Source organism: Cannabis sativa, chromosome 3, assembly GCF_029168945.1.
Source record: "Cannabis sativa cultivar Pink pepper isolate KNU-18-1 chromosome 3, ASM2916894v1, whole genome shotgun sequence".
Taxonomy (NCBI): domain Eukaryota; kingdom Viridiplantae; phylum Streptophyta; class Magnoliopsida; order Rosales; family Cannabaceae; genus Cannabis; species Cannabis sativa.
In genome coordinates, this window is record NC_083603.1 from 68,658,156 (window position 1) to 68,677,524 (window position 19,369).

Consider the following 19,369-nt stretch of genomic DNA (forward strand, 5'->3'; position numbering starts at 1 on the left):
GTTGAGCATCCGGAATTCGGATGGGGGTTCGTATTTTCCCGTAACCGGAATTCGGTTGGGCAACCGGTCTTCCGGTTGGGGATTTTTCAGAACCCTAGTTTTCCTCGTTTTTGGGTTTTTAGGGGTATTGCCATGCTTTTTATCGATAGGGAAACTTTTAGTTTCGAGTTTTAGTCCCCGGGAAGTGATTTAGCGTGTCACTTATAGCGTTGTGATTTTTATGGTTTAGGAGCCGATGTCCGCCGTTCGGCTTCGGTTCCGGTCGGGTTGACGGCACACCGAAATCGGAATCCGTAAGATTAGTATAACAGTATGCATATGTAGATTACATGTTTAGCGTGCATGTAGGAAGCCTGTTAGTTTACATTAGATATGTATTTAGGCTTCGAACCACCCAACCCTGTCACGTCGGTACAGGCTGGAGTATGACCGGCGGCGGAGTATGACCGGTTCGGCCGATCAGCCGACACCGGTTGGTGGTTCGGTGCTATTGACCTATCCCGTCGGTACGGTGGAGTATGACCCGGCGGCGGAGTATGACCGGTTCGACCGATCAGGAGGATACTTGTCAATAGTACCGTCCCCTGAACGTTCAAAACTCAGTACCATGTTGGACATGGCAGTAGTGCTCAGTACCATGTTGGACATGGCAGTAGCGGGACTCAGTATCGTGTTGGACACGGCAGTCAGTTTTATGTATGATATTAGTATGCTTTTCTTACTGAGTCTGTCGACTCACAGTTTACGTTCATGTGTAGGTAAAGGCAAGGCGATTCTTGATGGACCGTGAGCGAGCTTATGAGATTGTACATGTCGGGGCGGTTAGGCCTGGAGCGTACGATCCTCGGGACAGCAGGGCTGAGATTTTTGTAACGGTCGTTAGATGACCTTATTTTGATGTAAAAATTGAATAGTAAAAACGTTTGTAAATATTTTTATAAATCGGGATCCCGAGACTCTTTGGTAAAATGGTTTATAAGTTTAATGAAAAAGCAAAATTTTAATTAATCACGTTTTTCCATAAACCTCGTTGATTAGCAACGAGCTGCACAGTACGTTTAAAAATCACGTAATACGCCTAAATTAGTTAGGGTGTTACACGGTCCCTTCCGATGTATACTCCATACATCCAATACTGGTAAACTTTGCCAATGTCCTAGAAAGGACATTACACTTTTCCAAGGTGTAAGAATACCTATCGCTGATTATACCATGTAAGTCTAAATCCAGTGTTCTGACAAATCAGGGAATAAACTTTCGAACATATAATTAAGATTATATTCCACTGTGCTGACAACACTATAATCATTAACAAATTCATATGTTCTGGACTTAAATGGAATTCATACATTATATATATAATCATGAAATAAATCATGTGAACCATGCAACATAAAATGTTATTTCTGATCTTTTTTAATAAGTAAATCTGATTATATTGAAATGAGTTTTATTTAGGGCACAAAACCCAACAAACTCCCACTTGCACTAATATAAAACAAAATGTGCATTTCAAATAATCTCAACACCTTGATATACAAGTCAAGTGTAATAGTAGTAAACTCCTCGTAATAGGATCTGACAGGTTGAATCAAACACAACCTCTTCTCCACCATTACTCTTCCTTAATCACAAAATCCTTGATAATGTGAAATTCCTCTCTATATGTCTACTCTCTTGGGATACTGGATTCTATACTTTTGGCAACTACTTTTTGGTTATTCAGGAAGTAACACTAGTAGTTAAGGAAAGTTGGAACAGTGCTACAAATATATAGAACTTTCCTTAGACTGAATAAGTACCTTTCCTGCAACTTTAACATTCAGTCTCTTTCTGGTAGACTAAGAGACTTCAGATAGGTTTTTTCACTTCTCCAAAATCACTACTCCACTCCCTGAGTAATCACCATTTTATCAGCAGACTTTCTAGCACAAAGGCAAGTCTTGAAATCTGATGTGGTGTAGTGTAAGAGTTTTAAACACACCGTTATTGACTAAGATATAGTTCCTCTTCTTAATCTTAAGATTTACTTGATTGTCTTCCAATGTTCCTCTCCTGGATTAATCTGATACCTACTCATTGCTCCCACTCAACAACAGGTGTCTGGTGTAAGGCATACAAAAGCATATCTGAGACCTCTCACTGTTGATTTAAGAAATTCTTTCATGGCTTTATCTTTTGTGGAATAGTTGAGACTTTTCCTTAGATAAATAAAATCTATTTCTAGAAGTCGAGAAGCTTCTATAGATTCCCATTAGAAAGAAAATGCTTCAGCATCTTACTAAAGTAAGTTGCTTGCATTAGAGTAAGTAATTACCAGGTATACCACAAGCCATAGGTTTAGATAAACTCAAACCTATAATACTAGGAACAAGAAGTTTTGTTAAGTCCATTGAATAGATTTATTAACGAAAATTTCCTTTCATGTCCTTGTAATAGAAAACTTTAGGTTACTCCATGTGAATAGATTAAACCATAGTTCTATTGGCTCTTCTTCTTAGTTTCTTATCTTGACAATCCATTACTTGTTTCAACTCACAATGAATTTTAATCACTAGTGTCTTCCAAGTCATAAGAAGAGTGAGTTCCTAGAAACTCTCCCACTACGACAAGGTACCGTGAATTATGTCTAAGAAAACTAAATGGTATTGACCTCTTCAGTTGTGTTAAGACAACAGAGGCAGTGGGATCATCTTGTAACGAATAAGAACATTTATGGAATCAAGAAAAAAAATTTCTCCTTTATTTGCTATTTTATTTTCAGACTTAGTCATTTTCTTAGAAAAGTAGTATTTGTTTAAACAAATACTTTCTTATCTAATGACTACGGGATGGTCTACCCCTAATCACTTAGAATAGCTAAAAAACATGCAAACCAGGGTTAGCAGTTCTAGTTTTTCTTAAGATTTTGATTAGGTCATCCATGAATCTAGTAATGATTTACATTAAGTATACAACCATTGCATCATTCTGAAATTATATTACCATAGAAGGATTTAGGCAACGACTAGTAACTAATTATCAATATGCAAATTGAATTTCTAGGGAGGTAAGTTTGGATATAATTCAAAAATCAAATTAATGATCTTTGAACTGCATATCTACTAACTTTTTCTCCACCCCTATCAGTTCGCAAGATCTTTAACCACTTACCTTAATGGTTTTTCACCATTGCTAGAAATTCATGAAATTTTTCAAACATTTCAAATTTCTTTTGCATAAGGTAAAATCTAGAGTGATCGTTTTAAGAATACAACGAAAACTCATATACACCCCTGAATGTACATCCATCTACGAATGAGATGATTATACTTTCAGTGGATATAGGCATATTAACTCTTTGCAGAGATTGATCTTGTCAAAATCATTATGAACAATATACAAATGCCATAGATTAAAAAAAATGGTTGTATCTTTTTATGACTTAGGTTTAGTTACATCAAAGAGTTCTTAGAATAGCGCAAGTGGATTCTGGTCACAGAATTCGATACATTTTGAATCCATTGATAGAAAATGGTTGTTAAACACTTGTGAAAGCGTAACTGTATTATGAGTAATTCTTTCTTGTACCACAACTACTAATCTAACTCTAAGTTGATTTACCAATACAAGTAGGAGATATCTAAGATTGAGGATTTATATCATTTTAGGATAGAATTTCGGGAATATAATCATATGCTTTATTTAATTTCTTAAAAGAAAATAGAATGACATTGTATGATTTATAAACCATTCATCCAATGATATATTATTGAGTTAATTCGAAATGAATAAACTAAGAGGAATTAGGATAATTTAGTATTTAAATAAGAATCCAACGATGCTCCGATTAGTGAGAGTCAAAGTAATCTTATTTATACAATCTTCTTGTTTCATATTGTAAATACTAGTCTCAGATGTCATCAATTGATGAACAACTAGATGTTGCATTTACAATATTTATCTTTCGAGATCTAACACTATTATGTTAGTCTAATGGTGAAAATCCTTTAGGGATTTATCTCATTAGAAAAACAAACCAAGTTAGACCAACAATGAAGATTCGAAATTAAACTACAATTTAATAACAAAAAATAACATGGTTCAATATAAATTCATACACAATTCAGAAATTATTAAACATATAGCAAGTAGGAATGACAAGTGAAAATACTAAAACATACAATCCTAAATAATTTCCAAGGTCTTCAACAAACTGATATCAGTGTCCCATTTAGGCGAGAGTCAGTGATACCATCCATTGAATAGAGTTGTCAGCTCATCTAAAATGATAAACATCCTAGCAACCTTTTATTCGATCAAGATTGGAATCCAGCGTTGTCCCGTTTAGGCGAGAGTCAAGGCTATTCTATCTTATGAGCTTCCACCATTGTTTCATACCTTTGTAAGTCAAATACAGTCGCCACCATTAGGGTGATCAATACTATATAAAACACTTACAAATAATATTATCTTTCGAGATTCTATGGCGTTAAATTGCTAATGAACGTTCCTCCATTAGGGAGGATTACTCACTAAAAAAAAAGGATTACTCACTAAAACAAGAACTATGTAAAACCAACAATGGAGATCGAATATCCTAATAATAAAGCTCATTATTTAAAGAAGGTTATATTTTCTTCTAATATTTATTTTAATCAATTTATTTTAAATATATATTTATTTAATTAAAATTTCCAATTTAGAATAAAAATTCTAAATATAAATTTTAATGTAATATTTATAAAAATATACTTAGATGGATATGAAAATAACGTGAATTATTTCCATCTTAGTAATAATTTCCATAAATATTTAGAAAAATATACAATTTAAGTTGTTTCAAAATTAATTTAAATTAACTTACAACTCAAATTTAATTTTCTATAAATATATATTGCATTTCGAAAATTGAAGTATATAAGAATACTACTTTCGAAAAATGCTTTAAAATAAAATAAAAATAAATCTTGGAAAAAATATTCTAATTTTATGTTGGCCCAAAATTAATAAAAATTAATTTACAACAAAAATATAATTTTCCTATTTAATTAAATATTAAAAAAAATCAAATATTCAAGTATCATGATTAAGAATCAACTTAAATATTAATTTTCTATTTAATTAAATATCACTAGAAAAATACTTCAAGCAAAACAGATAATAACTATCTAGACTTTCATTGACTAATCAATTCAATTTCTAATTATAATATGTTTTAGTTCGTTTATTTTAATTAATCATTAAATGAAAAAATCATTGATTTAAGTTGGTCCAAAATTAAAATAATTTTCAACTTTAATCTATTTTTCAAATAAAATTCGAAATTTTTGCATTAAAGAAATGAAATTTTGAAATTTTGGGAAAAAGATTAATAAAATAAAATAAAATATATTTTGAAAATTATTCAGATTTAAGTTATTCTGAAATAAGATTCCAAACTTAAGATAATTTTCAACTTTAATTAAATAACATGAAAATAACAATATTTAAGTATCATGATGAAAATCAACTTAGATATTGAATTTTCAATTTAATTAAATGTATTAAATTCAAGAAATAAATAATTAAGTATAGAGGAAACTTAATTATTAATTCTAGTTTAATACTAGGAAAATATACTTAGATTGTACCAAAATTAATTATTAAACAATTAATTTCACAATCAATGATATTTTTCTATTTAATATTAGAAATAATAACTAGTATAGAAATAACTATCTAGAATATATATCATTAACTATGTGTTTTTCTAAAATTAACTTTAAAATATTAAATGAAAAATAAATTTCATATATTTTAAAAGTTAATTATGTTGCTAATTCAATTTTAATTAGGTTAGACTAATATAATTAACCTAATACAATTATTTAAATAAGGCAAATGAGCCTTCACAATTGGGGTAGTTTATGTGAGGGGGAGCTGGGTTCAATATGTCGTACCCACTTCTATTGGCCCCCAACTCTCACACAAGGCCCAAAAGAGAGGAATTTAACCTTTAAATAAACAATTGTTATTCATTGAATAAGCCCAAATCTAATAAAGCCTAAATAAAATTACTTATGTCAAATTTTATTTTAGCAACCTAGTCCATTTACTTAGTAAAACTTAAATGGGCTTCCTATATGCATCTAAGCCCAATAGCAAACATATAGGCTCACACAGGTCAAATGATTTGGATGGGCCCTATCATGTTACTAGGTTTACACAGATGAAAGAAGTACAAAATTTACTTGTTACAAATTATTTATAAGATCTATTGACAATTGGACTATGATTAAAATCAGATCATTAGATCTGTCAACAAGTTAATCATAGCAATTTAGATCAAATAAATAATAGGTTTGTTAAAAAAAATTGAATAAACAATATAAATAAATAAACAAACATTGTCCATGTAACAGATGTGAAATAAGATATTGATATAATTAAATTATTATTCTTAAACTAACAAACTAAATTTTGAAAAATTTAGGGTTGTTAAAAACAAACCTCAAAAATCTCAAAAAATTAGAAACTAATTTTAAAATATTCAAATTTCTACAAAAATATCTAAGTTATTTAAATATTTAAGATATGATTTATAAATTTCCAACAAGAAAAAAAATGATATATATAGAAAAATATTATTTTTAAACTTATAATTTATAAATAATTAAATATTTAACAAAATAACAAACTTTGAATTTGAAAATATTATGGTAAGTGTATCTATAAAAATATCTATGTTAATTTCAAATTTATTAATTATTTAATTTATCATATAAGATAATTTTAATATAATATTTAAAATAAAAAGACAAAGTTATCTTTTAGTTTAAAATATGTTAAATATCAAAATATCTAATCTTATAATTAAATAACATATAAATATTAAAGAAGTTAACAAATTTTTAAATCTGACCATAATAGGAAATATTTAAAATTAAAAATATTCCAAATTGGAAATATTTAAAAAAAAAAAGAAATATTTCAAATTGGAAAAATATTCCAAAACAATCCCAGGAGGCTGCACGTGCAGCCCAGGAAGGCTGCACGCAGCCTCATGCGCGCGCGGACACAAGGCACCCAGTCGAGGAACGACAGATGCAGGGTGCAAGGCGGGCGGGTGCATGGGTGACATGGGCGAGATGCACGGCTCACGCGCGCGGATGAGGAGCTTGTCCGAAGCACCTGTTGCGTGCGATTGAGCACCCATGAACACCCGAAATCTGATTTTTCCAAAAATTATAACTTTCTCAATTTTTATCGGAATCGAGTTCCGTAAAAAACAAAATTGCTTAATTTTTCACAAGGAATCCAAATAAAATATTTCAAAAATAGAAAAAATATTTTTCATGGAAATAATTCGTACAACACAAACTTTCATCACATAAGCACATAAACCAACATGAAACCATCCAAATCAACACAAAATATATAAAACATCGTTTTAATTAATATTACATGAAAGTAAATAATTACCATGGCTCTAGTGCCAGTTGTTGAAATTATTTTACCAGGATCTAGATTTACTACCAAGTATGTTTGATTAACATCCTAATATGAATTCTAAAACAATGAAATAAACACATAAGAGTTTAAGAAAACCTTACATTGGGTGCAGCAGAATATTATGACTCCTTCCATTTAGATCTCTAGCCCTTGATTCCTTTCTTCAGCAGAGCATAATCAAGATCTGAAACTAGATCTCTTTCTCTCATTCTTTGATGCTGATTTTTCATAGTCTTACATACTATGATTGAGGTACCACTTGATGTGTGTGGGCACTACTCTATCACTCAAGGAATTTTCAAAATTTTGAAGAGAAGAAAAGAGAGAGGAAGGTGGCGGCTCAAGAATTCTCTCTGAAAAGAATGAGATGCAATTGTGTGTTATTTCCTGAAGCCATTACTTTCTATTTATAGAATGCCCTCTAGGTTTAGGTTAGAATTGTGTGGCATTAAAATAATGGAAAAATAAATTGGTAAAAGCCTATGCATAGTGGGCGACCCATATAAGGAAATTGGGTCTCACTTTGCAACTTTCCTATTTTGTTATTTTTCATTCCCATTTTCTCAAAAATGCCAATTTTCCAATTTAACCATTCAAATGTCAATTCTAATTATTTAATAACTTAAAAATAATTATTAAGTAATATTGCCATTTAATATATTTATTAATTTAGACATATAAAGTATCTTAATTAATAAATAAACCTAGAATCTCTTTTCTTTACAATTTCGCCCTTGCTTAGTGAAAATTCATAAAGAAGACATAGTCTAACTTTCAGAAATATAATTGATTAATTAAAATCAATTAACTCAGTCTTACAAGCAGTATGGTCTCAACTAGCATGGGGACCATGGGTCTATATAACCGAGTTTCCAATAAGTTGAACCGAATTCACCAAGTAAATTCCCTAACTTATTAATTCCTTATTGATTACACTCTTAGAACTTGGAATTGCACTCTCAGTCATATAAAACGCTCTATATGCTCCACGATATAGATACATCATTAGTTATCCATTGTTATAATTCTAATTTGATCAATGATTCTCTATATAGATGATTTACACTGTAAGGGATTAAATTACCGTAACACCCTACAATGTATTTTATCCTTAAAACACTTAACCCTTTATAAATTATATTTCAGCTAAGTAAAATGAGTACTCCACCATTTATTTTCGTTTGGTTAAGCTCGAAGGAAATCATCCTTTACTTTCTATTCCCCAGATAGAAGCTATAGATTCCATATTTATGTTAGCGCTCCCACTCAATTGCACTACCGTGTTCCCAAAATGTACGTATCACCCTGACCCATAAGTAGGCTTAACTAACAAATCAAAGAACGTGAATAACACTCTTGAGATTGAACCTAATCATATCAGGATTAAGATCATTTGATCTAGGATCAACAGGTGATATTGAATTGAATAGATATTACGGTAAATTTTAATATATCTAATCAAAGTTCAATATCGGTCGCTTCCGATGTATACTCCATACATCCGATACTAAACTTTGCCAATGTCCTGGAGAGGACATAACACTTTTCCAAGGTGTAAAAATACCTATCGGTGATTATACCATGTCAGTCTAAGTCCAGTGTTCTGACAAATCAGGGAATAAACTTTCGAACATATAATTAAGATTATATTCCACTGTGCTGACAACACTATAATCATTAACAAATTCATATGTTCTGGACTTAAATGGAATTCATACATTATATATATAATCATGAAATAAATCATGTGAACCATGCAACATAAAATGTTATTTCTGATCTTTATTAATAAGTAAATCTGATTATATTGAAATGGGTTTTATTTAGGACACAAAACCCAACGGTAACTACTTAAAATAATATTATTTATCAAATAAAAATCTACTTAAAATAATATTCTTGAAGCTCTTAGAAATCAAAACCAAAGTCACTTTTTTTTGAATGAATATTCATAACCTTTATTAAACGTCAAACTCTGCTACCAAACATGATAGCAGTTCAGTTGGGATATTCCCCATACTGAAAGTACATTCTGGATATAAACTAGAAGCTCGAGCAAAAGCATGAGCCACCACGTTTGCTGAACGCTTAACAAAATGAAAAGAAATATTTCTTAGTTCTGCAAGCAACAATTTACACTCATTAATAATCAAACCAAATAAAGAAAGCATTTCAAAACCAAAGTCACTTAATATATCTACAATTAAGTATAAACAAGCACAAATAAAATTATTTACATAATTAGTAGAATATAGTTACTAAGACTTTGTCAATATCAATATATTAGAGCAATTGAAAACTAATCACTCTTTTAAATAAAAAAGTTTTTTAAAATATATTTTAGTCTCTATTTTACCTACACATTATTTAGTACAATTTTAAAGAGTTTAAATGTACTACACAAATTCTAAGTCAAACTAACTACAACATTCTATTTTTTTTTAAAAAAAAATAATATTGTAACATATTCGAATTCTAGGTGTAAAATAAATTTAACATTCGAATTTAAATAAAAGAAATTACTCAAAAAAAATACATATATGTGATTAGAACAAAATATCTGAATTCAACAATAATATTAAATTAAAAATAAATAAAAAGTAACAAAAAAAAATTAAAAGAAAAACAATATTCAATGTACTTTATTAAAAAAAAAACAAACAAACAAATATTTATTATCATACCAATTTTAAGATTAAAATGCAACAACATTAATACTCATAGCACAACAAAAACAACAATCACCTTACAATTTTCTTAAATTTTCAGACTCAATCATACCCACTCACAAACCCACTTTTTTTTCTTCCTAAAAATATGAAAGAAATAATTTTTATTGATATATTTAACATTCCAATGTAAAAATGGAAGCAAAATAATATTTTTTGATAAAAAAATCATTGAAATTAAAAAAGATGGAGTTATTGTACCTAAAAATATGTTTCTTCTTCCTTTAGTGATGCTGAAGGAGATGGGTCTTCTCCTTCCTACTTGAAAAAAAAGAGTAATTGTACAACCAAGGCAAAAAAAATTGCACCCGAGACTGAGAGGAAGCTAGGGTTGAAAGGTCTGATGGTAGCGTGTTATGATCTAAGACTAAGGGGCTTTATTTACCTAAAGCTTTTTATCCCAGTTCTTAACCAAAAAACTGGGATAAAAGGTCTGTCAAAAGTGAACTAAAGGATTTTGGATTAAACCCTTTTATCCCGGTTTTTAGCAAAAAATTGGGATAAAAAGGGTTTAACTAAAACCCGTTTGGCACTTGCTATTGTTTTATCCTACTTTAAGGGAGAAAAATAGATTTTTAACTTACTAGCCAAACAAGGCACTTGATATACATAAGTCATTTGGAGCTTGTTTGGTCGGTAAATAAAAATTCAATCTTGAACTCATTTTTTACTATGAATTTTTTTAATGTTCAGCCAAACAAGGCCCTTGTCTAAAAAAATATTATATACTATCTTTGAGATGTCAAATCTAAAGGTGGGATAAAAAGTTGTAACATATCCTTTATCTCACTTTTTATTTTTGTTGAGGATAAAAAGTGGGATAAAAGGTCTCCTTTCTTGTAGTGATTGAACACAATATGTGATGATTACACTTTTATGGGAGAAAACCCAAAATTTAAATTTTAAATTACCAAATCGCACTGCTAACCACCTATAAACGGGGTTAAAATTCTTTTACACTCTTTTAGACATTTTTATTCTTAAGGAAAACCAGAGCACAAAAACACTTTTTTTTTTTCTAAAATCTTCGAAGAATTCTTGCTTGGAGCTTGACTTACAGAAGTTGTCCAAGTGCATTCAAGAGCTTCTAAACATGAGTAAGTCCTCTTTCTTCTTGTTTTTTTTTTTTTTATTTTCTTTAAATAGATGGATAATTTTTTAATTGCTTCTTTGAAATTTGGGTTTTTGAGGCTGTTCTTCAACGACTGAGATTAGGAGAAACTAAGGCTTTCAATTCTTGACTTAGACACAGGCTTATGGCTTTTAGATTCTTAATTTTCCATCGGTTTCCCATATTTTTGCTAGGAACTGTTCAAAATTACTTGTTTATAGTTTTTGGGAATTTTTCAGGTTTATTGTCTTTCTTTAAACCTTCGATATGGGTTTTCATTTTTGGAATGAAATTTCATCATTTTTTTTTTGGATATGTCTGGTCAGCGTATCAGACATATTTTGTTATTGCAAAATAAAATCATAGCGCTGTCCAGTTCTTACCTCTTTTTGTTCCCTCTTTCGTAGAGGAACCTTGGCGATTACCGGGGAGGTAACCATCAGATAGGTAATGATTTACTTCATCTTCTTTACAAGAACCAGCCCAGAGTCTATCTAGCTTCATCTTCATCGAGTGATAATTCATCGATACTGAGCATCGATGAGTGGGAGGTTACAAGTGACCCTTTGGAGTCCCCAAAGCCTGTGGTACAATATCATCATTACCCTGGCCAAATTAGTGGAGAAGGATACAGTCGGTTCATTTGAAAACTGAACACAGGCTAGAGGCGTTACCTTCTTGTTAGGTGGACATACAACGTCTAAGCAAATGTCCTAGACACGCTGCAAGAAGGCCTTCCAAAGCCTTCGAAGAAAAAATCTACACTAGTGGAAATTTTTGTCCCCGTTTCAAATCATACCACTAAACCAAACACCCTATTCAAGCATAAGGTGATGGAAAAAAAATAAAAAAAAAAACATACAGAAAGGTCTCAGCTAAGGACCCACACTTTGCCTGGCATTTTGCGATGGTCGGTGTAGAACAAGCTAAGGACCCACAATTTTTTGTAGCTACTTTTCTTGATGGTGTAGAAGAAGAAGTAGCAGAAGAGGAAGAGGACGAGGCTCCTTAAATTCTTTCGTTTGATGGGTACAATGAGGCTAGAGAACTCATCTTGAAGTCTGGAAATGTCTTGGTTCTATACCAAGACTACGTCGAGGTGGAGTATGAAGAGGCCTGTCCCATGAGGACTAGGGAGAAAAAAGATCATCATTGGGTTTCACCTCCATCCACCCTCACTTACAAGAGGCTGAGGAACCTTTATGACAAGGGTCTCCTCAGTAAAGTTGAAGCTTTTCTGCCTACATCTAGGCAACTTGCCACTAACCCCAGGGAGAGGATCTGTGCATGGTCTGGTCCCCATAATGAGCAAGGTGCGATCTTGCCTCTTCATCCATACTTTAAGAAGTTTACGAAATATTATAAGCGTAACGCCTTAACAATTAGGCACATCACAATAACAGATTACGAAACCCTAATCCCCTAAACTGGGATTACTAGAAACGTAAGCTCGAGAAAGATTTAAACTTTATTTACAATAGGATGAAAATTAAACTTGTAATAATTTTTAACTTTACAATCAATCAGAAAATACATGCTTCAGGATCCCATCAATATTTTTACAAAATATTACAAGTTTATTTTACGTGCCGACCTAAGCGATAAAATCATGATTACAAAATACGTCACTAGTAGACCCCAAACCGCTTGGTCTAGTTGTTGGGTTTTATGCCTTAAATAAAACTCCATTTCAAAGTAATCCGGATTATTCAATAGCAATAAAGAAACAGAAGTATTTTTCATTCATTTGTGTATGTTTTGGTTAACCTTATCAATTATTTGTCTATTTGATTTATAAATTCATCCAAACACTTTTCACATACTTGATCCTGTTTATTGTGTTGTCAGCACAGTGGAAAGTAAACATGACAATGTGATTAAAGATTCCTAGATTTATCATCACTGGGGTTTTACTGATATGCCAATCTACAACAGAGTATACTTGCATTTGGAGAAATGCTATGTTCTTTCCAGAGCATTGGTTAAAGTAAAGCTTTGGTTGGGTGCATGGAGTATGCATCGGAATGGACCGATATTGAACTTTGACATAGATTTATTAAACTTCCCGTTATATCTATTCAATTCAATATCACCTAGTTGATCCTAGATCAAATGATCTTAATCCTGATATGATTAGATTCAATCTCAAGAGTGTTATTCGTGTTCTTTGATTTGTTAGTTAAGCCTACTTTTGGGTCAGGGTGATACGTACATTTCGGGAACACGGTAGTGTAATTGAGTGGGAGCGCTAACATAAATATGGAATCAGTAGCTTCTATTTGGCGAATAGAAAGTAAAGGATGATTTCCATCGAGCTTAACCAAACGAAAATGAATGGTGGAGTACTCATTTCACTTAGCTGAAATATCATTTATATGGGGTTAAGTGTTTTAAGGAAAAAATACATTGTAGGGTGTTACGGTAATTTAATCCCTTTACAATGTAGATCATCTATATAGAGGATCATTGATCAAATTAGGATTATAACAATAGATAATTAATAGCGTGTCTATATGGTGGAACATGTAGAGCGTTCTATATAGCTGAGAGTGCAATTCTAAGTTCTATGCGTGGATTCAACGAAGAATTAATAAGTCAGTGAATTTAAGAGGTAAATTGTTGATCTGCTTATTGGAAGCTCGAATATATAGGCTCATGGTCCCCACACTAGTTGAGACAATACTACTTGTAAGACTCATTTAATTGGTTTTGATTAATCAATTATAATTCTCAAGTTAGACTATGTCTATTTGTGAATTTCTCACTTATTAAGGATGAAACTGTAAAGAAAGAGTTTATCGGGTATATTTGTTAATTAAGAGACTTTGGTTAGTCTAATGAATAAATATAATAAATGACAATATTATTTAATAATTAATTATAGTTATTAAATAGTTAAAATTTACATTTAAATGGTTGAATTTGAAAATTGGCATTTTTGAGAAAATGGGATACAGAAATGATAAAACAGCAAAATTGCAAAAGTGAGGCCCATATCCACAAGCCATGGCCGGCCACATGCATAGGGTTTATCATTTAATATTTTCATTACTTTGATGCCAAGTAATTCAACCCTAACCCTATGTGGTATTCTATAAATAGAAAGTAATGGCTTCAGGAAAGTAACACAATGCATCTCATTCCTTTCAGAGAAAATCCTGAGCCATCTCTCTATACCTAGCCGCCTCCTCTCTTTCTTCTTCTTCTTTGATTGTTTCGAAATCCCTAAGTGATAGAGTAGTGCCCACACACATCAAGTAGTACCTCAATCATAGTGTGGAAGATCGTGAAGAATCCAGATGCAACAAAGAAGGATATTCGGGCTCAGATCTTGATAATACTCTGCGACAGAAAGGATACAAGGGTTAGAGATATGAGTGGAAGGAGACATATTATTCTGTTGCACCCAATGTAAGGTTTCTCATACTTTATATGTGTTTACTTATAATCGTTTTAGAAGTTCATATTTAGGATGTTAATCAACATACTTGTGAGTAGATCTAAAATCCTGGTAAAATAATTCCAACACTAGTATGGCATGAACATGTACAAGCATCACCAAGCCCTCGTACTCATGGCTGATCAGTGACAGATTTACCCTTTCCTGCATAGTAGAGCACCCGTGAGCCATGCCCAACAAGATAGTATATATATCAATAATCATAATTATAAATTTCACATACATTATCATCATGCCATTACACTTATTGTCTATTTAGCATGGACCTGCGTGTTACGCTCACATGCCTATTTATATGTATGTGTCATAGACCCACGTGTTATGCTCACACGTCAAAATACAATAAGGCCTTAGAGCAGTTTATCTCGGTTCTAATTACCGAGTCCAACCAAATTATGCCTTGAACGCATAATTCTTAATTTCAATTATATATAGCATGGCGTAGCATTTCAACTTTAACAATTACTAGGGTAAGAACCTTAGGCCATTAAACCGCTCACTTTAGGGTAATAACCTTAATCCCAATTTCTATTTAATCACAAATATAATATTCAACATAAGTGCCACCACACATATCTCTACGTGCAAATATTGTCTTACCTGATGTCCCGCAAATGTGAAGATTCCAAATCCATAGGTGTTCCTGAGTAAGCGTCGGTAGTCCTAGTCACACGTTCCCAAGATTTCACAAATAGGGTTCATCCCAAAATTCACTTCCAATAATCACATAATTAGCATTACATTTACAGATTACCATATAGAGCTCAAAACGATCTTTCTAAAGATATAAAGAACATCAAAATTGAGTCCCAAATCAAAAGTTATGGTCAAAACAAAATTCGGTCTTCTCCAATACAGTCCAACCAAAATTATGGTTGGAACAGCCCTGAACCAACCAGAATTCTAGTTGTCTGGGCAGAAACAACACGAAAAATTTTAATTTTTAAGCCACCATAACCTACTCAAATCTTTCTTAATCACCACCAAACTTTCCAGAGCATCATCATATAACATATTAAACGTATTTCACAGCTTAAATACAATAATTATACCAAGAATTAAAAAGTGCCATTGTTGAGCAAGCTTTGAGTTCTTGAAATCAAACTTGCTCAACTACACAATTAATCAATAACAACAACTCAAATAGGTCTAATATCATCAATAGAACATAACCCAAGTAACGATAACCTAAACAAATCAAAATTACAAAGTTCCATTAAAGCTCCAAGCTTGAGTTCCATGAACTCAAGCTTGCTCACAACAACCATACTTTCAGCTAGCACAAAGCAATAACCACAACCAAAATTTAGATTTCAACTCAAAGCCACATCTCAAATAATACATCAAAAACATCTCTAAAGGCAATATCCATGAATTAACAACACAATCTTGCATACAGCATCAAAACTAACTCAATTTCTATAATTATGCAACTCAAAAACTTAAAGCAACCTAAACATGCTTTAAACATCCAAATCTCAACAGCAAATTAAGAACAAATAAGTGATGATAACTACCTCAAGATCTTCAATAACTCAAGCACCGAAGATCCCCACTAATTCAAGCTGAACCAAGACCAATTTTGTCAAGAATCAACAAAGTGAAGAGATGAGTAAAGAGAGAGAGAGAGAGAGAGAGAGAGAGAGAGAGAGAGAGAGAGAGAGAGAGAGAGAGAGAGAGAGAGAGAGAGAGAGAGAGAGAGAGAGAGAGAGAGAGAGAGAATCGGTTTTGAGTTGTATAGAACCAGAAAAATATCTCAAATAATCAGCCAAACTCCCTTTTGTTGAAAAAGAATTAAAGGGTCCAAAAGACCAAAATGCCCCTAGGGCCTTAATATAACACATACATAACTTCAAGGGAAAAAATGTTATTTTCATCACATACATTCTCAAATAAATTTTAGGCTATTCACCCAACCATAAAATGCCAATATAAAATCCCAAAAATGTATTTCGGCCCCAAACCCAGTTCAGCCTGAAATACCTGATTGTAACTATACCGCGCTGACTTGTCGAAATACCTGCAAAAGGACACAACAAGTATACTATATAGTAGTATAGTCTACAAGCACGCAATTAAATTCAATTTATAGTTTTACCCCTTTCGGGTGGAAATTACGAAAATGCCCATGGCTCACCAACGGGGTCTTATCATGTCATTTCTCAATTTGATTCACATATAATAAATTATATAATAATATAATTCCATAGTACATACATATTTAACTAGTTAGGGTTTGCTAATCCGATTCTTAATCTTTGGGTATAACAATTATCCCCTCCTTATAGAAATTGTGTCTCGAAATTTACTTGAACAACTTCGGATATTTTTGCGGCATATCTGTCTCGAGTTCCCAAGTTGCCTCTTCTACTTTAATGTTTCTCCATAATACCTTTATCAATGCAATTTTCTTGTTTCTCAAGACTTTTTCTCTTCTATCCAGTACTTGCACTTGTTGTTCCTCGTATGATAGGTCTGGTTAAAGTTCCAATGCTTCATAACTCAGAATATGGGATGGGTCTAAGACATACTTTTGAAGCATCAAAACGTGAAACACATCATGTACAGTTGCTAGCGTTGGGGGCATAGCCAACCTGTACGCTACTTTCCCTATTGTAATACCCTAGATTTATGAAATGGATTAGCAAAATCCTAATTAGATAATTATGAATAATTGAAGAATTATATTATTATATTATTTAATATATATAAATTTATATGATTTATTACATATTAAGACCCCGTTGGTGAGCCAAGGGCATTTTAGTAGTTTTGACTCGAGAAGGGTAAAATAATGAAATTTATTTATTAACGTGCTTATGGGACTATATTATTATTTAGTATGCATGTATTGTCTTTTTTCAGGTGTGTTCTGACAGGTTGGCGCGGTATAATCACACCCGGGTATTTTGGGCCCGAACTCGAAATGCAATTTGAATTGAATTATTTTGCATTTTAAATATTGGTGAATAATCTGAAATTAATTGAGTTTGGAATTGTGTGTGAATGACCTAAATGCCCTTGTTTGAGTTTGGAAGAGTTATTTGGCCCTAGGGGCAATTTGGTCATTCGACCCTTAGTTTATATTTAATAAAAGAAAAAGGAATTTTGAGAATTAAATGGAATTTTTCTGGTTGTTTCACCCCCAAACCCGAACCCTCTCTCCCTCTCAAACCCTCATTCATTTCAACAATTGAATTAAAGGAAATTGCATGAGATTTACTTGTGTTTAAGCTTGCTTTTGAAGAATTAAAGCTTGATTGTGGGTTGGATTTGAGATAGCTCTTCTTACCATTCTTTCATTTTGAATTTGTAGCTGAGGTTGAATTTAAAAGAATGTTCTTTTAAGCTTTGAATGTTCTTGGTTGCATGTTGGTGTTCCTTTTAGGATTTGAGCATGTTTTTGTATAAATCTTTAATTATATGATTGATATGAGTTTTGATTGAGCTTTGGATGAGGTTTTGAGATGTTTTTCTAGCTTGAGTTCATGTGTATTTAAGGTGTTGGGTGCTGAAAAATTATTGGGTTGAATGGTTTTGAAGTTCTAGTTTCAGAGCTTAAGTTCTTGTTGATTAAAGCATGATTTGCGTTGATAGTGTAATCCAAATTTTCAGGGTATATTGTGGGTTTCGATGCATGTTTTATGTATTTTAATGCCCTATCTTTGAGCTTGATAATTTGTGGATATGTTTTGAGAGTTTGGATGCTAATTGGGGTGATTTGGATGTGATTTGTTGCTGAAATTCGAAGAAATGCTTGTTGGTTTCTGGGTTTTGAACCCAGGTGCCGCGACATGGTTTTTAGTAAGCCGCGACGTGCCTTCTTTCTGGACTTGGGAGTTGGTCCCAGGTGTCGCGGCATGGCTTTTGCATGCCGCGGCCGACCCTCGAGTTTTTTAGCAGATTCGTGTGTGAACTTTGAAAATGCATTACTTTTTATTCTGAACTTCGATTTGGGAGTTCTTTAGACCGTTGGAAAGCTTGTTTTGAGCTCTATGTGATTATCTAAATTTTAAATGCCATGTGAATATTTTATAAATGTTAAATCATGGGTTGACCCTATTTGTGAGCATCCCGGATTGTGTGACTAGGATTACCGGTACCTGATCAAGAGCACCCAGGGATTTCGAATCTCTGTTATCGTAGGACAACAGGTAATACAGTAGTTAGTACGTAGAGTTATGCGCGGTGGCGCTTATAGTGAAAATGATATATGTGAGTAATAGTAACCGGGATTAGGGTCTTACATGTAAAGGATCTTGTACCTATGCCTCAAAGTTTCCTTGCCAAGCTACATGAAACAGGTTATTACCCTAACATGAGCGGTTAATAGTCTAGGGTTATTACCCTAGTGATATATGTTGTGTAATTGCCATGTCATGTTAAATATATTGAGACTTAAGGGTTATGCGTTCAAGGCATAATCAGGTTGGACTAGGTAACCATAACTGAGATGAACTGTTCTAAGGCCTTATTGTAAATGGATGTGTGAGAGCAACACGTGGGTCTACGCCACATAGACATAAATAGACATGTCAGCGCACCACGTAGGTGTACACCATGTAGACATAAATAGGCATGTGAGCGCAACATGTA

At 32.4% G+C, this 19,369-nt stretch overlaps 1 protein-coding gene across 1 annotated transcript in view; it reads right to left on the minus strand.

Moving 5' to 3' along the window:
* Positions 1-11,838, minus strand: part of LOC115710257 (COBRA-like protein 4) — a 33,166-nt gene extending 21,328 nt beyond the window's left edge. The window contains exon 1 of the mRNA XM_061112785.1: positions 11,697-11,838. Coding sequence (XP_060968768.1) covers positions 11,697-11,838 — 142 coding nt within the window. The remainder of the gene's footprint in view (positions 1-11,696) is intronic.
* Between the last annotated feature and the right edge of the window lie 7,531 nt (positions 11,839-19,369).